This window comes from Oncorhynchus tshawytscha, linkage group LG13, assembly GCF_018296145.1.
Source record: "Oncorhynchus tshawytscha isolate Ot180627B linkage group LG13, Otsh_v2.0, whole genome shotgun sequence".
NCBI classification, from domain to species: domain Eukaryota; kingdom Metazoa; phylum Chordata; class Actinopteri; order Salmoniformes; family Salmonidae; genus Oncorhynchus; species Oncorhynchus tshawytscha.
This window is the reverse complement of record NC_056441.1, coordinates 68,737,247-68,753,327: the sequence shown is the minus strand read 5'-3', so window position 1 is coordinate 68,753,327 and position 16,081 is coordinate 68,737,247. Positions and strand designations below refer to the sequence as shown.

The 16,081-nt window shown below is 42.8% G+C and overlaps 1 protein-coding gene across 4 annotated transcripts in view; it reads right to left on the bottom strand.

Moving 5' to 3' along the window:
- LOC112265591 (mitochondrial intermediate peptidase) overlaps positions 1-16,081 on the bottom strand; it is a 46,406-nt gene that overhangs the window by 3,675 nt on the left and 26,650 nt on the right. The window contains exon 19 of one of the 4 annotated variants that reach the window (XM_024443064.2): positions 2,232-2,354. The exons of 2 other annotated variants lie outside the window; for them this stretch is intronic. In XM_024443064.2, coding sequence (XP_024298832.1) covers positions 2,269-2,354 — 86 coding nt within the window. In that variant the 3' untranslated portion in view covers positions 2,232-2,268. Of the gene's footprint in view, positions 1-2,231; positions 2,355-4,140; positions 4,453-16,081 lie in introns of those variants that run through there. One more of the 4 variants, XM_024443065.2, reaches the window with a different exon arrangement.

The following is a 16,081-nucleotide window of genomic DNA, read 5'->3' as shown; positions in this document are numbered from 1 at the left end:
ACTATGACATTATAGGGCAGTAATATAATATTGCATATATGAACCTTAGAGGGCTAACCACTAAATGCTATGCATGCAGTTTACCCCAAATGGATTTTCACAAAAACATGACATCATTGGGCTGGGAATGGTGAGCTCATCTAAGTATCTCACCATAGATCTCACTCTGCAGTCACTGATCTGGATCCACAAGGCTGTCCGCAGCATCACTAGCACTTTCTCTAATGACAGCTATTTCCAGACACCTCTCCACAAGGGGATTTGCAGTGGGCTGGCCGGGAGCCTGCAGCCTACCGTGCTGTAGGTTAGTGTGTTAAATAAGCATGGAGACTAATCTGCATAACCAGAGTCACAATGTGACAAAGGAGTAACCAGCAGGTAAACGCCAATGATATATATAAACACCAGATTGCAAATTCTATGTATTGGCCAATGAGAGGCTTTGAAGCCACCGGTCAGTCATATTGGTACTCCTCAGAAGGAGTAGTCCTTCATAGGAATGAATGAATGAAATTCAACAGTATTTTAATTGTTTCAAGGAGAAAATTACATATATTTTGTTGTTGTAGTGGGCACAGTGACATTAACACTAATACACACACACGTTTGGACACACCTACTCATTTAAGGGTTTTTCTTTATTTGTACTATTTTCTACATTGAAGAATAATAGTGAAGGCATCAAAACGATGAAAAAACATGTAATAACCAAAAAAAATTTAAACAAAGAAAAATATATTTTGTATTTGAGATTCTTCAAAGTAGCCACCCTTTGCCTTGAAGACAGCTTTGCTCACTCTCGGCATTCTCTCAACCAGCTTCCAATAGTCTTGAAGGAGTTCCCACATATTTTTTAAATATATTTTTAAATATATTTATTTCACCTTTATTTAACCAGGTAGGCTAGTTGAGAACAAGTTCTCATTTGCAACTGGGACCTGGCCAAGATAAAGCGTAGCAATTCGACACATACAACACAGATTTACACATGGAATAAAGAAAACATACAGTAGAACAAAAGAAAACTAAAAGTCTATATACAGTGAGTGCAAATGAGGTAAGATAAGGAAATAAATAGGCCATGGTGGCGAAGTAATTACAATATAGCAATTAAACACTGGAATGGTAGATCGGCAGAAGATGAATGTGCAGGTAGAGATCCTGGGGTGCAAAGGAGCAAAATAAATAAATAAATACCAGTATGGGGATGTGGTAGGTAGATAGATGGGCTGTTTACAGATAGGCTATGTACAGGTGCAGTGATCTTTAAGCTGCTCTGACATCTGGTGCTTAAAGCTAGTGAGGGAGATGTGAGTCTCCAGCTTCAGAGATTTTTGCAATTCGTTCCAGTCATGGGCAGCAGAGAACTGGAAGGAAAGACGACCAAAGGAGGAATTGGCTTTGGGGGTGACCAGTGAGGTATACCTGCTGGAGCGCGTGCTACGAGTGGGTGCTGCTATGGTGACCAGTGAGCTGAGATAAGGCGGGGCTTTACCTAGCAGAGACTTGTAGATAACCTGTAGCCAGTGGGTTTGGCGACGAGTATGAAGCGAGGGCCAATCAACGAGAGCGTAGGTCGCAATGGTGGGTAGTGTATGGGGCTTTGGTGACAAAACAGATGGCACTGTGATAGACTGCATCCAGTTTGTTGAGTAGAGTGTTGGAGGCTATTTTATAGATGACATCACCGAAGTCGAGGATCGGTAGGATGGTCAGTTTTACGAGGGTATGTTTGGCAGCATGAGTGAAGGATGCTTTGTTGCGATATAGGAAGCCAATTCTAGATTTAATTTTGGATTGGAAATGCTTAATGTGAGTCTGGAAGGAGAGTTTACAGTCTAACCAGACACCCAGGTATTTGTAGTTGTCCACGTATTCTAAGTCAGAGCCATCCATAGTGATGCTGGACGGGCGAGCTGGTGCGGGCAGTGATCGATTGAATAGCATGCATTTAGTTTTACTTGCGTTTAAGAGCAGTTGGAGGCCACGGAAGGAGAGTTGTATGGCATTGAAGCTCGTCTGGAGGTTAGTTAACACAGTGTCCAAGCTGGATGAGAGAATGCCAAGAGTGTGCAAAGCTGTCATGAAGGCAAAGGGTGGCTACTTTGAAGAATCTCAAATATAAAATATATTTAGATTTGTTTAATCACTTTTTTTGGCTACTACATAATTCCATGTGTGTTATTTTCATAGTTGTGATGTCTTCACTTATTCTACAATGTAGAACATACAACAAATTAAGAAAAACCCTGGAATGAGTAGGTGTGTCTAAAATGATTCTTCATGCCACGAGAGGTACTGGATCCTGGCAAATGGTTCTGGAACTAAACAGTCCAAAACAGAGGTGCCGGATCCTGTTGGAAAACACAAGTGAAACCATAGCAGTAGAATAATCATTCTTGTTTACACAAAAAGAGACAACCCTGTCAAAGGCCTGTAAGCTATGTTCTGCTCCTGCCCAGTCTGGCAACAGAGAATGATGGATTTGTCAAATGAGTCATATTGCCTTTAGATATTGGCATTCTCCATTCACAATGGCACTGCTCTGAGGTATGAGGCTATGCCCATTACATGTCATTTTATATGCCAATAATGTTAACCAAAGTGGCTAGTAAATAAAAGTCTTTCCAAAATCAAATTACCACAAGGTGGGGCTTTTATTATTTTAAACAAACACCAAGATTTAACTCTAAACTGGTTTAGGTAAACAGGCTATTAGGTTAAGTTTAACCAAGATGTCCCTTGATGAAGGTTATTGCACAACCTGCTTAAAAGGCTCCCAAGACACTCCAAAATGACCACTGTGCGCTGAGGAGGACTTTAACTTCTTGGTGACAGGGGGCAGTATTTTTACGTCCGGATGAAATGCATGCCCAAATTCAACTGCCTGCCACACATCCCCAGAAGATAAGATATGCATATTATTAGTAGATTTGGATAGAAAACACTCTGAAGTTTCTAAAACTGTCTGAATCATGTCTGTGAGTATAACATAACTTATTTAGCAGGCGAAACCCCGAGGACAAACCATTCAGATTGTTTTTTTTGAGGTCACTCTATTAAATGGGTTTTCATTGGGAATCCAGATTTCTAAGGGACCTTGTTGCAGTTCCTATCACTTCTACTGGATGTCAACAGTCTTTAGAAATTGTTTGAGGTTTTTCCTTTGTGTAATGAAGAAGAACGGTCATCTTGAATGAGGGTCACTTGAAGTGTACTGTTAGATAGAGGCGCGTGACCAGAAAACATGCTACAGTTTGTTTTCCTCCTGTATTGAACACAGATCATCCCATCTTCAATGTTATCGATTATTTACGTAAAAAAATACCTAAAGTTGTATTACAAAAGTAGTTTGAAATGTTTTGGCAGAGTTTACAGGTAACTTTTGAGATATTTTGTAGTCACATTGAGCAAGTTGGAACCGGTGTTTTTCTGGATCAAACGCGCCAAATAAATGGACATTTTGGATATATATCAACGGAATTAATCGAACAAAAGGACCATTTGTGATGTTTATGGGACATATTGGAGTGCCAACAAAAGAAGCTCGTCAAAGGTAGGACATTAATTATATTTTTACTTCTGCGTTTTGTGTCGCGCCAGCAGGGTTGAAATATGCTTTTCTCTCTTTACAGAGGTGCTATCCTCAGACAATAGCATCGTTTGCTTTCGCCAAAAAGCCTTTTTGAAATCTGATGGATTTCACAACAAGTGTAGCTTTAATTTGCTATCTTGCATGTGTGATTTCATGAAAGTTTGATTTTTATAGTAATTTATTTGAATAGTGTCCCACATATCCCAGGGGTTAAAGCAGACCGGACTCATACATCAATGGGTCTATATGGCATTAAATGTATAATCCACTAGTTCTGTATTCTGAAAAAGAGCAATTTGCTGGGACAGCAGAAGTATTATGTTTCAAAGGTCTTTTATCCATGGAAAGAACAATTACTTGTCAGTCTGAGCTTTCTACAGAAGAAAATGTTACAGTAGTCCAGCTGAGAGGCTATATGCACGATTTGTTGTACAGTGAACCTTTGCTGAACAGTTGCGTAACTAACCTGTGCTTAAAATACAGGTACATACGGAAGAACTAAAGGTCCATTAAAAACATAAAAATTACTGAAATAAAGGCTGCATTTAGGTAGTATGTGCAGTGCAGCACTATTTATTTACATTACAGAGGGTGGTGATGTGTATCTCTGTGGCTGGCTGGCTAACAGCAGAGTAACAAAAGGGTAATGAGGACTCAGGGGGATGGACGGAAGGGAAACGGACTCCGTCTCAGTAGAAGCTGCCTGCATCAAAGTGCCAGGCTGAGCCACATTTGTTGATCAGCCATTATTCCCACTACTTCTAGAGTGCTGCTCTGCTGTGTCATCTGGTGCTGGGGCAGCCCAGCCTGGCCACACTTTGGGGTTTAGGCTTGTCCCAGACTGACTGACTGACTGACTGCAGAGGATTAGAGCAGAGACAGACATTAGGAACTGCCTTGGCATCGCTGAGATAGTGTTTTTTAATGTGTTGAAGTTATTGTTGCATGTTTTAATGTCACTTTCACCAGTAGAAAGTAATAGATCACTATTACTTATACCATATTGCCCCTCCTACTCAATAACATAATGCTGAGCTCTTTGAACAAACAGGGTTGAGCAACAATCATTCTCATAATCATACAGTTCATAACAGATTTCTGGTTTCTCTAGCACTTTACGTTTTGATCATAACCATTTGAAACATGTCAAGGTGTTTAAGTAATTACCTCTTTCTAACCTGGCGGCAAACTATCTTCTTATTGCCACTATAATTATGTCTTTGAAGTTAAGGAAGCCCGTTCTTTCTTGAAACAGCTTTTAAAAACAGTATAAAAAAAAAACATGACGAGTGATGACAAACATTGCAAAGAGCAGTTTGGAGGAGGATGTCTAACTATTTGAGGAGGAAAATACATTTAGAGCCTTGATTGAACTTCTGATAAGTATTGATGTAGTCATTGTAAGTTAACTGACACATTTACAACTCTACATCATAGTATAGTGTATTCCACACCCGTAACTATACATTTACAGCAAGAAGTGGAATGTGACTATACATTAAACCCTCCTAAGTTCATAAGGACTCAATCATACTGTGGTGATTAAAGACTCATACTACGCATACAGGGAACCTCTGATTAAACCAGAGGGAGATAAAGGAGTAGCAGACTAGAACCAAGGCCAATAGAATCAGGCTTAGAAGGTTTATTAACTTCAGAACAGGGTCATTATATCCACACCTGATTAGGCCAACTGGGCCAGGCTGAGCTGAGAGGCCAGGTCCTGGGACCTGCTCCATTGCTTAGGTATCTCCATTGTCCCATGTGCCCCTCCTGATCCGTGGTGGGCAGAGGAGGCTATGGGAAACAGCAGGCCCATGAAAGCCCCCTCTGTGGTGGCCTGGGTCCAAGAACAGAGGGCTTCAGTCAGCATGGGCCGTCAGTCGATCACCTTTCACGCTCTCTGCTGCCATTTAATCCCGGGGCTACTTTTCACCACATGCTGGCTGCCTGGGAAACGTCCAGGCGCAGCACGGAGCGGGCAGAGAGCCACCCAGATAAAGAGACCAGGCCAGCCTCTGAGGAACCTCTCTGGGCTTGCTCCGGGTTCACCCCAACCTGCCCCTTCACCTTTCAACCAAGATCCTCCACCCCCAGACCCATACTACAGGGAACAGCAGGGAAACAGACCACTTTAGCTGCAAGCTTCTTTAACAGGGTTCGGTTTGCTCAGTGTTGGTTTATGTAAGTGTTTCTAAAATTATATTTCCTTTAGGCTGTGCAGATACAAAAATCTTCATAGTAAACATGTCACTTCCAATGACTAATTATTTTACTCACTCAAAATGTTCCCCGATTTTTAACTAATTTCTCAAAACCATAGGCTTGAACAGACACATGTAAACAAACCTTACTTTATTACAGTAATTGAAGTGGTCATGATGATATAGTAAATCATGTAGACAAGATGATGTGCACGCACTGCCATAACGACCTACTGTATGGTAATATGGAGTTGATCCCCCTTTGCTTCTATAACAGCCTCCACTCTTCTGGGAAGGCTTTCCACTAGTTGTTGGAACATTGCTGCGGGGACTTGCATCAATTCAGCCACAAGAGCATTAGTGAGGTCGGGCACTGGTGTTGGGCAATTACACCTGGCTCGCAGTAGGCCTTCCAATTCATCCCAAATGTGTTCAATAGGGTTGAGGTCAGGGCAATGTGCAGGCCAGTCAAGTTGTTCCACACAGAATATTTAGAATGTCATTGTAAGCTGTTGCGTTAAAATCTCCCTTCACTGGAACTAAGGGGCCTAGCCCGAAGCATGAACAACAGCCCCAGACCATTATTCCTCCTTCACCAAACTTTACAATTGGCACTATGCATTGGGGCAGGTAGCATTCTCCTGGCATCGACCAAACCCAGATTCATCTATCGGAGTGCCAGATGGTGAAGCATGAGTCATCACTCCAGAGAACGCGTTACCACTGCTCCAGAGTCCAATGGCGGCGAGCGTTACACCACTCCAGCCGCTGCTTTGCATCGTGCATGGTGATCTTAGGCTTGTGTGCGGCTGCTCGCCCATGGAAACCCATTTCATGAAGTTGGTGGCAGGACAACAACCTTTCCCTGAAAGGACTGAAATAGCCGAATCCACTCATTTGAAGGGGTGTCCACATGTAGTGTATCTTAACAGTTAATTAAAGCGACAGGACTGTTTCGCTAGCCCAGACTGGAAGCATTGAGGAGTTTACCATATCAGTCACCTGTTTCATTAATAACAGCATTAACGACGTCACCCCCACAGTGACTGTATGTACATATCCCAACAGGAAGCCATGGATTACATACAGGAAACATCCATACTGAGCTAAAGGCCAGAGCTGCCGCTTTCAAAGAGTGGGACACTAATCCGGACGCTTAAGATATCCCGCTATGCCAGGGGTGGGCAATTCCAGTCCTCGAGGGCCTGATTGGTGTCATAACTTTTCCCCAGCCCTAGCTAACACACCTGATTCCAATAATCACCTAATCATGATCTTCAGTTTAGAATGCAATTGGATTAATCAGCTGTGTTTGCTAGGAAAGGAGAAAAAGTGTGACACCAATCGGGTCCTCGAGGACTGGAGTTGCCTACCCCTGCCCTACGCCCTCCGACACACAATCAAAGCATCAATAGAGGACTAAGCCTACTACACTGGCTCTGACGGTCGTCAGATGTGACAGGGCTGACAAGCAATCACGGATTACAAAGGGAAACCCAGCCGTGAACTACCCAGGTACACAAGCCTATCAGACGAGCTAAATGCTTTCTATGCTCGCATCGAGGCTAGCAACACTGAACCATGTATGAGAGCACCGGACGACTGTGATCAAGCTCTTGGTAGCCATTGTGAGTAAACAGGTCAATATTCAGAAGGCTGTAGGGCCAGACGCATACTCACAGCATGCGCTGACCAGCTGGCAAGTGTCTTAACTGACATTTTCAACCTCTCCCTAACCCAGTCTGTAATACCTACATGTTTCAAGCAGACCGCCATATTCCCTGTGCCCAAGAACGACAAGGTAACATGTCTAAATGACTACCGCCCAGTAACACTCACATCTGTAGCCATGAACGCACCAACAGCAAACTTTATTGCACTCCACACATTTCCCACCTGGACAAAAGAACACCTACAGTTGAAGTCTACATACACCTTAGCCAAATACATTTAAACTCAGTTTTTCACAATTCCTGACATTTAATCCTAGTAAAAATTCCCTGTCTTAGGTCAGTTAGGATCACCACTTTATCACCACTGAAATATCAGAATAATAGTAGAGCGAATGATGAAAGAAATAAAAGCTGAAATAAATCACATTCCCAGTGGATCAGAAATTCACATACACTCCTTTAGTATTTGGTAGCATTGCCTTTAAATTGTTTAGCTTGGGTCAAATGTTTTGGGTAGCCTTCCACAAGCTTCACCAAAATAAGTTGAGAATTATGGCTCATTCCTCCTGACAGAGCTGGTGTGACTGGGTCATGTTTGTAGGCCTCCTTGCTCGCACATACTTTTCAGTTCTGCCCACAAATCTTCTATAGGATTGAGGTCAGGGCTTTGTGATGGCCACTCCAATACCTTGACTTTGTTGTCCTTAAGCCATTTTGCCACAAGTTTGGAAGTATGCTTGGGGTCCTCCCCCTTTTTCCTCCAAACATAACAATGGCCATTATGGTCAAACAGTTCTAATTTTGTTTCATCAGACCAGAGGACATTTCTCCAAAAAGTACAATCTTTGTCCCCATGTGCAGTTGCAAACCGTAGTCTGGCTTTTTTATGGCGGTTTTGGAGCAGTGGCTTCTTCCTTGATAAGCGGCCTTTCAGGTTATGTCGAGATAGGACTCGTTTTACTGTGGATATAGATACTTTTGTACCCGTTTCCTCCAGAATCGTCACAAGGTCCTTTGCTGTTGTTCTAGGATTGATTTGCACTTTTCGCACCAAAGTACGTCCATCTCTAGGAGACAGAATGTGTCTCCTTCCTGAGAGGTATGACGGCTGAGTGGTCCCATGGTGTTTATACTTGCATACTATTGTTTGTACAGATGAACATGGTACCTTCAGGCGTTTGGAAATTGCTCCCAAGGATGAACCAGACTTGTGAAGGTCTACAATTTCTTTTCTGAGGACTTGGATGATTTCTTTTGATTTTCCCATGATGTCAAGCAAAGATGCACTGAGTTTGAAGGTAGGCCTTGAAATACATCCACAGGTATACCTCCAATTGACTCAAATGATGTCAATTAGCCTATCAAAAGCTTCTAAAGCCATGACATAATTTTCTGGAATTTCCAAGCTGTTTAAAGGCACAGTCAACTTAGAGTATGTAAACTTCTGACCCACTGGAATTGTGATACAGTGAATTATAAGTGCAAAAATCTCTGTAAACAATTGTTGGGAAAATGATTTGTGTCATGCACAAAGTAGATGTCCTAACCAACTTGCCAACTATAGTTTGTAACAAGAAATTTGTGGAGTGGTTGAAAAACAAGTTTTAATGACTCCAACCTAAGTGTATGTAAACTTCCGACTTCAACTGTATGTGAGAATGCTGTTCATTGACTACAGTTTAGCGATCAACACCATAGTACCCACTAAGCTCTTCCAACTGGATCCTGGACTTCCCGATGGGCCGCCTCCAGGTGGTGAGAGCAGGCAACAACACATTCGCCATGCTGATCTTTAATACAGGGGCCCCTCAGGGGTGCGTGCTTAGTTCCTCCTGTACTCCCTGTTTACCCGCAACTGCTTAGGTCGTGCACGACTCCAACACCATCTTAAGTTCGTTAACGACACAACGGTGGTAGGCCTGATCACTTACAAGAATGTGACAGCCTATAGGGAGGAGGTCAGATCCGCAGGAGTTTGGTGGCAGGACAACAACCTTTCCCTGAACGTTAGCAAGACAAAAGGAGCTGACTGTGGAAATGGAGGGCCGAACACGCACCCATTCATATCAATGGGGCTGTAGCGGAGCGGATCAAGAGCTTCAAGTTCCTCGGTGTCCACATCACTATGGACCTAACATGGTCCAAACATACCAACACAGTCGTGAAGAGGGCAGGACAACGCCTTTTCATTCTCAGGAGGCTGAAAAGATACCGAAGCGGTACCGGAACGTCAAGTCTGGGACATAAGGGCTCCTGAACAGGTTCTACCCCCAAGCAGTAAGATTGCTTAACAGTTAATCAAATGGCTACTCTGACTATTTTCATTGACCCCCTTTTTATTTGCACTGACTGTCTTGCACCGGCTCTATGCACACTCACTGGACTCTACCCAGACACTCACACATACTACACTGACACTCCAACACACACACACGCATGCATATTGACGCTACACACACCCTCACATAGACACTTTTAAAATGTTCACATACACTGTGACTACTCTGTTATCTATCCTGATTGCCTAGTCACTTTTACCCCTACCTACATGTATATATTACATCAATTACCTCATACCCCTGCACATTGACTCAGTGCCGGTACTCCTTGAAAAAAATGGCACCGGAGAAGAAGGCTGACGTTTTACATGTCCCCAACCGATTGTGTTTTTCGTTCGTTTATTTGCGTTGTTTGTAACTTATTTGTACATAATGCTACCATCTCTTATGACCGAAAATAACTTCTGGACATCAGGACTACAATTACTTACCACGGACTGGCAGAATATTTCAGCCCGAAGCGAATGATATACTGCTTTCTCGAGAACAGGCCAAGATCCCCGTGATTTGCATGAAGATGAGGCTGAGAAAAAGGGGCCAGAGGGTGGGCTGCCTTCTGAGAATTCGTAAGCGATCAAATTCTAATTATTTTTGTACCTTTATTTAACTAGGCAAGTCAGTTAAGAACAAATTCTTATTTTCAATGACGGCCTAGGAAAAGTGGGTTAACTGCCTTGTTCAGGGGCAGAAGACAGATTTTTCACCTTGTCAGCTCTGGAAATCGACCTTGCAACCTTTCGGTTACTAGTCCAACGTTCTAAACCCCCACTTCCTTCCATTCTGCTAGCAAACGTGCAATCTTTGGAAAATAAAATTGATGACCTCCGAGGAAGATTGAACTACCAACAGGACATTCAAAACGGTAATATCTTATGCTTCACGGAGTCTTGGCTGAACAACGACACTATCAAATACAGCTGGCTGGTTATACGCTGTACTGGCAGGATAGAACAGTGGCGTCTGGTAAGACAAGAGGCGGCGGACTACGTATTTCTGTAAATAACAGCTGGTGCACGAAATCTAAGGAAGTCTCGAGCTATTGCTCGCCTGATAGTGTGGTCTATAACTTATCATGAGATACTCTATCTACCTAGAGAGTTTTCATCTGTATTGTTTGTAGCTGTTTACATACCACCACAGACTGAGGCTGGCACTAATACAGGCAACATCCACACTAAAGCTAAAGGCTAGAGCTGCCGCTTTCAAGGAACAGGACTCTAACCCGGAAGCTTATAAGAAATCCCACTATGCCCTCCGACGAACCATCAAACAGGCAAAGCGTCAATACAGGACTAATCTCTAATCGTACTACACCGGCTGACGCTTGTTGGATATGGCAGGGCTTGCAAACCATTACAGACTACAAAGGGAAGTACAGCCGAGAGCTGCCCAGTGACAAAAGCCTACCAAATGAGCTAAACTACTTCTATGCTCACTTCGAGGCAAATAACACTGAAACATGCATGAGAGCACCAGCTGTTCCGGAAGACTGTGTGATCACGCCATCCACAGTCTATGTGAGTAAGACCTTTAAACATGTCAACATTTACAAGGCCGTAGGGTCAGATGGATAACCAGGACGTGTACTGCCAGCATGTGTTGACCAACTGGCAAGTGTCTTCACTGACATTTTCAACCTCTCCCTGTCCGAGTCTGTAATACCAACATGTTTTAAGCAGACCACCATAGTGCCTGTGCCCAAGAACACTAAGGTAACCTGCCTAAATGACTACCGACCCATAGCACTCACATCTGTAGCCATGAAGTGATTTGAAGGGCTGGTCATGGTTCACATCAACACCATTATCCCAGACACCCTATACCCACTCCAATTTGCATACCGCCCAAACAGATCCACAATCTCTATTGCACTCCACACTGCCCTTTCCCACCTGGACAAAAGGAACACCTATGTGGGAATGCTATTAATTGACTACAGCTCAGCAATCAACACCATAGCGCCCTCAAAGCTCATCAATAAGCTAAGGAACCTGGGACTAAACACCTCCCTCTGCAACTGGATCCTAGACTTCCTGACGGGCCACCCCCGGATGGTAAGGGTAGGTAACAACACATCCGCCACGCTGATCCTCAACACAGGGGCCCCTCAGGGTTGGTGCTCAGTCCCTTCCTGTACTCTCTGTTCACTCATGACTGCATGACAAGGCATGACTCCAAAACCATTATTAAGTTTGCATCACTTGCAAAAGAGAGAGGGGTAGCAATCCTGATAAAGGAAAAACTTCCTTTTGTTTACTCATCCTCGATTTCAGATCCTAATGGTCGGTATATTATTGTGGTTGGTACACCGAATTCGAAACCAGTAACCTTGGTCAATTTATATGGACCCAACTTCGACGATCCATTATTTTTTCAAAGGGTATTTAAGGACATACCAAATATCTTGGATACAAGTGTTATTGTTGGAGGGGACTTTAACTGTACATTAGATCCTCTTTTACATAAACAGCTATCAAGGTCACTTCAACAATCAAATGCCAGTGTTTGTCTAAATACATTGATGACAAACCTTAACATTGTCGATATTTGGAGACTGACGCACCCAACAGACAGGGATTATTCTTTCTTTTCATCAGTTCATAAATCATATTCCAGAATTGACTATTTTTGTTGGACTCCAAACTAATTTCAGCAGCTGAGTCGGTTACCTATCACCCTATTCTAATTACGGACCACTCTCCTCTGTCCATGGTGCTGAAACTCGACAATATGTCGACAGGTCGGCGACCGTGGCGCTTAGATGCATACCTGCTGAAAGATGAGGCTTTTTGCCAGTATTTGAAGGAGCAGATTGTCTTTTTCCTCTGAACTAACGACACGGGGGATGTTGACGACTCCACCCTTTGGGAATCTCTAAAGGCTGTGATTAGACGTTACATTATTTCTTATACATCAGAGAGGAAGAAATGCGCCAATACTAGGCTGAGAGAAATTGAAAGAGAGTTAGGGGAACAGGAGAAAGTTTTTAGGGCGAATTCCTCGTATACAGTCCTTGAGAAGATCACAAAGTTAAAATATGAATACAATACCATCCTTTCGAAACGGGTGGGCTCTTTACTTGCTAGCACGCAACAAAGTTATTTTGAACTGGGTGACAAACCACATAAATTATTAGCAAGACAGCTAAGGCATGTACAGGCATCTAGAGCTATTCACACAAAAAAAGACAAGAAGAGTAAAATAGTAACAGATCCGCAGGATATTAATAAATGCTTTGCGCCGTTTTACTCAGAGCTATACCAATCAAAATGCGATGCTACTGAACCACAAACTATGGAATGCTTTCTCGCTGAATGTGAACTTCCTAAACTAGACAGGGGGGCAGCTGCTGCACTCGATGCAGGGATAACTTTAGAGGAAATTAACACAGCGCTAGCACAATTTCCAAACAGCAAGGCCCCTGGGCCCGATGGATATGTAATAGAATTCTATAAGAAGTACTGCGCCAGTCTATCTCCACTTATGTTGTGAATGTTTAAACAATCCAAAGAAAATGCCAAACTCCCGCAAACACTGTATGAGGCTACAATAGCACTGATCTTGAAAAAAGATAGAGATTCCATTGAGATGTCGTCTTATCGCCCTGTGTCGTTACTCCCCATAGAAAACAAGGTGTTGACAAAGATATTGGCAAACCGATTGAAAACATATATTTCCGACATCATACACCCTGACCAGACAGGTTTTATCCCGGGCCGACATATATACTACAATTTGAGACGCCTTTTCAACGTAATGTATCACGATCATAAGTTTGAGGCAGTGGTAATAGCTCTTGATGCAGAGAAGGCGTTTGATCGGATTGAGTGGAAGTATATGATGTCGGTTCTGGAGCACTTCGGGCTTGGAAAGGAATTTATTAATTGGATAAGAATGATTTATGCACACCCAATGGCGTCCGTGGTAACCAATCAAGAAATGTCGCAGTCATTCCGCTTGTTCAAGGGATGCCGACAGGGGTGCCCTATTTCGCCTGCTCCCTTCGCTATTGCCATGGAACCCCTTGCTACTCGCATTCGAGCATGTGCCGATATAGCTTCTGTTAAAATAAAGGACACACAGCACAAAATTTCCCTATATGCAGACGATGTTCTTTTGTTTTTGTCCAAGCCTAAAACTTCTATTCCACCCTTACTTAACTTGATAAACACATTTGGCTCCTTCTCTGGCTACAAGATAAACTGGCAAAAAAGTGAGTTGATGCCAATATCACGGCCTGTCGATATGCAATTTCTGCAATCTACCCCGTTTAGAACAGTGATGGACAAGTTCACAAGCCTTGGCATTGTAGTGACAAGAGACCTTGATCAGCTATTGAAAGCGAATTGGGACATGAAAATATATCAGCTTAAACAAAATATAGATTTTTGGAAAACTCTGCATATCTCCATGGTTGGTCGTATAAATGCTATTAAAATGGTTGTCCTACCCAGGTTTCTTTACCTCTTCCAATGTCTACCCAATTTCATACCACAAAGCTATTTTAAGAAACTGGATTCAATAGTAACTCAATTTTTATGGGATAACAAGGCAGCCAGTATTTCAAAGAAGCATTTATGCAAGTACAAGATAGAGAGGGGCTTTGGCCTTCCTCACTTTAAACTGTATTATTGGGCTGCTAATCTGAACATTGTGTCTTTCTGGAGGGAAAGTATACCTGCGATGAGACAGAAGGATATGCCTTCATGGCTTTTGATTGAGCAGGCCTCCTGTCAACATTCCTCACTCCCTGCACTTGTTAATAGCCCATCATATGCGAAAAAATCCACTTATGACTCTAACCCAGTCATTTGTCATATGCTTAGGATCTGGAAACCAATTAGGTATTTTCTTAACATACCCACTGTATACATTGACAGCCCGATTTGCCTGAATCATGCTTTCCACCCTGCATTGGATGATGTGGTGTTTTCACAGTGGAGGGAGAAGGGGCTCACAACAATTGGTAATCTATACATAGATGGTCAGTTAGCTTCATTTCAACAATTACAGGGAAAGTTCAACATGCCAACAACACATTTTTTCAGATATCTCCAAATCAAGAATTTCGTAAGGACACATATCCCACGGTATGGCATGAAGCCAAATAGTCCTACATTAGATAGCTTGATCCTGATCCTTGTCAAACCCCATTCAAAAGGGTCGGTCTCTAGACTGTATGATGTGCTACAGGCCCACATAGAGGTATCCACAGACACCATTAAAAGGGCTTGGGAACAAGAACTTGGTTCAGAAATCTCAGATGAGGACTGGGTAGAAGCTCTCAGGAATATAAACCACACTTCAGTGAATGCCAGACACAACCTTGTACAGTTTAAGGTGTTACACAGGTTACATTACTCAAAAGTAAAACTGCATAAAATATTCCCGGACACCTCACCACTGTGTGAGAGGTGCAAGCAGGACGAGGGGACGTTGACCCACTTATTCTGGACATGTCCTAAGTTACATATTTACTGGGCTCTCATTTTTGATTACTTATCTAGAGCCTTTGATAGAGTTCTAGCCCCAGACCCATTGATCGCTCTGTTTGGTACAGTTGATGGGAATAACCACGAAGGGAAAGCTGTCTCTCTTTGTACTCTATTAGCCAAAAGGCTCATATTGCAATTTTGGAAATTGGAGACTGTACCTACCTTTGAAATGTGGTTACGGTATTTAGGGAATGTAATACATATGGAAAAGATTCGATACAATACTTCCAATAGAAGTCCAATGTTTTACAAAATATGGCAGCCGATACTGGATAAATGGCCTAGTCCCGCTGCATAAGTGGGTTGACGATCTGCTGCTACTCTGTGCTGTACTCCACTCAATATTTATTTTTGGCTTAACCACACTGCTTGTAATGACTATATGCTGTCTTCTTATACATGTAACACTTAATAGGATTTTGTTTTATTTTGTGTATGTGTGAGTTAAGTTTTGTCCTCTAAATTGGCCATCCGGAGCAAACATCAATTATTCCGGAGCTAGCCAGCTCCGTCAATCACTCCTGAGTTCCATCAATCACTCCTGGGCTGCAGTCACCTATCCGGACCCGTTCTACTGCCTACGCGGAGCCCCACCGGGCCTTCACAACTGGACTGCCGACGTTATCTACCCGAAGGAGATCCGGCTGGCTCCTCCGTCGCGACGTTACCTGAACGCCCATCTGCGGCCTGCTAACCGTTAGCTATCTTACCGGCTGCTATCTGAATAGACAATCGGACAATTTATTTATTTTTATTATTATTATGTTTTCTTCTT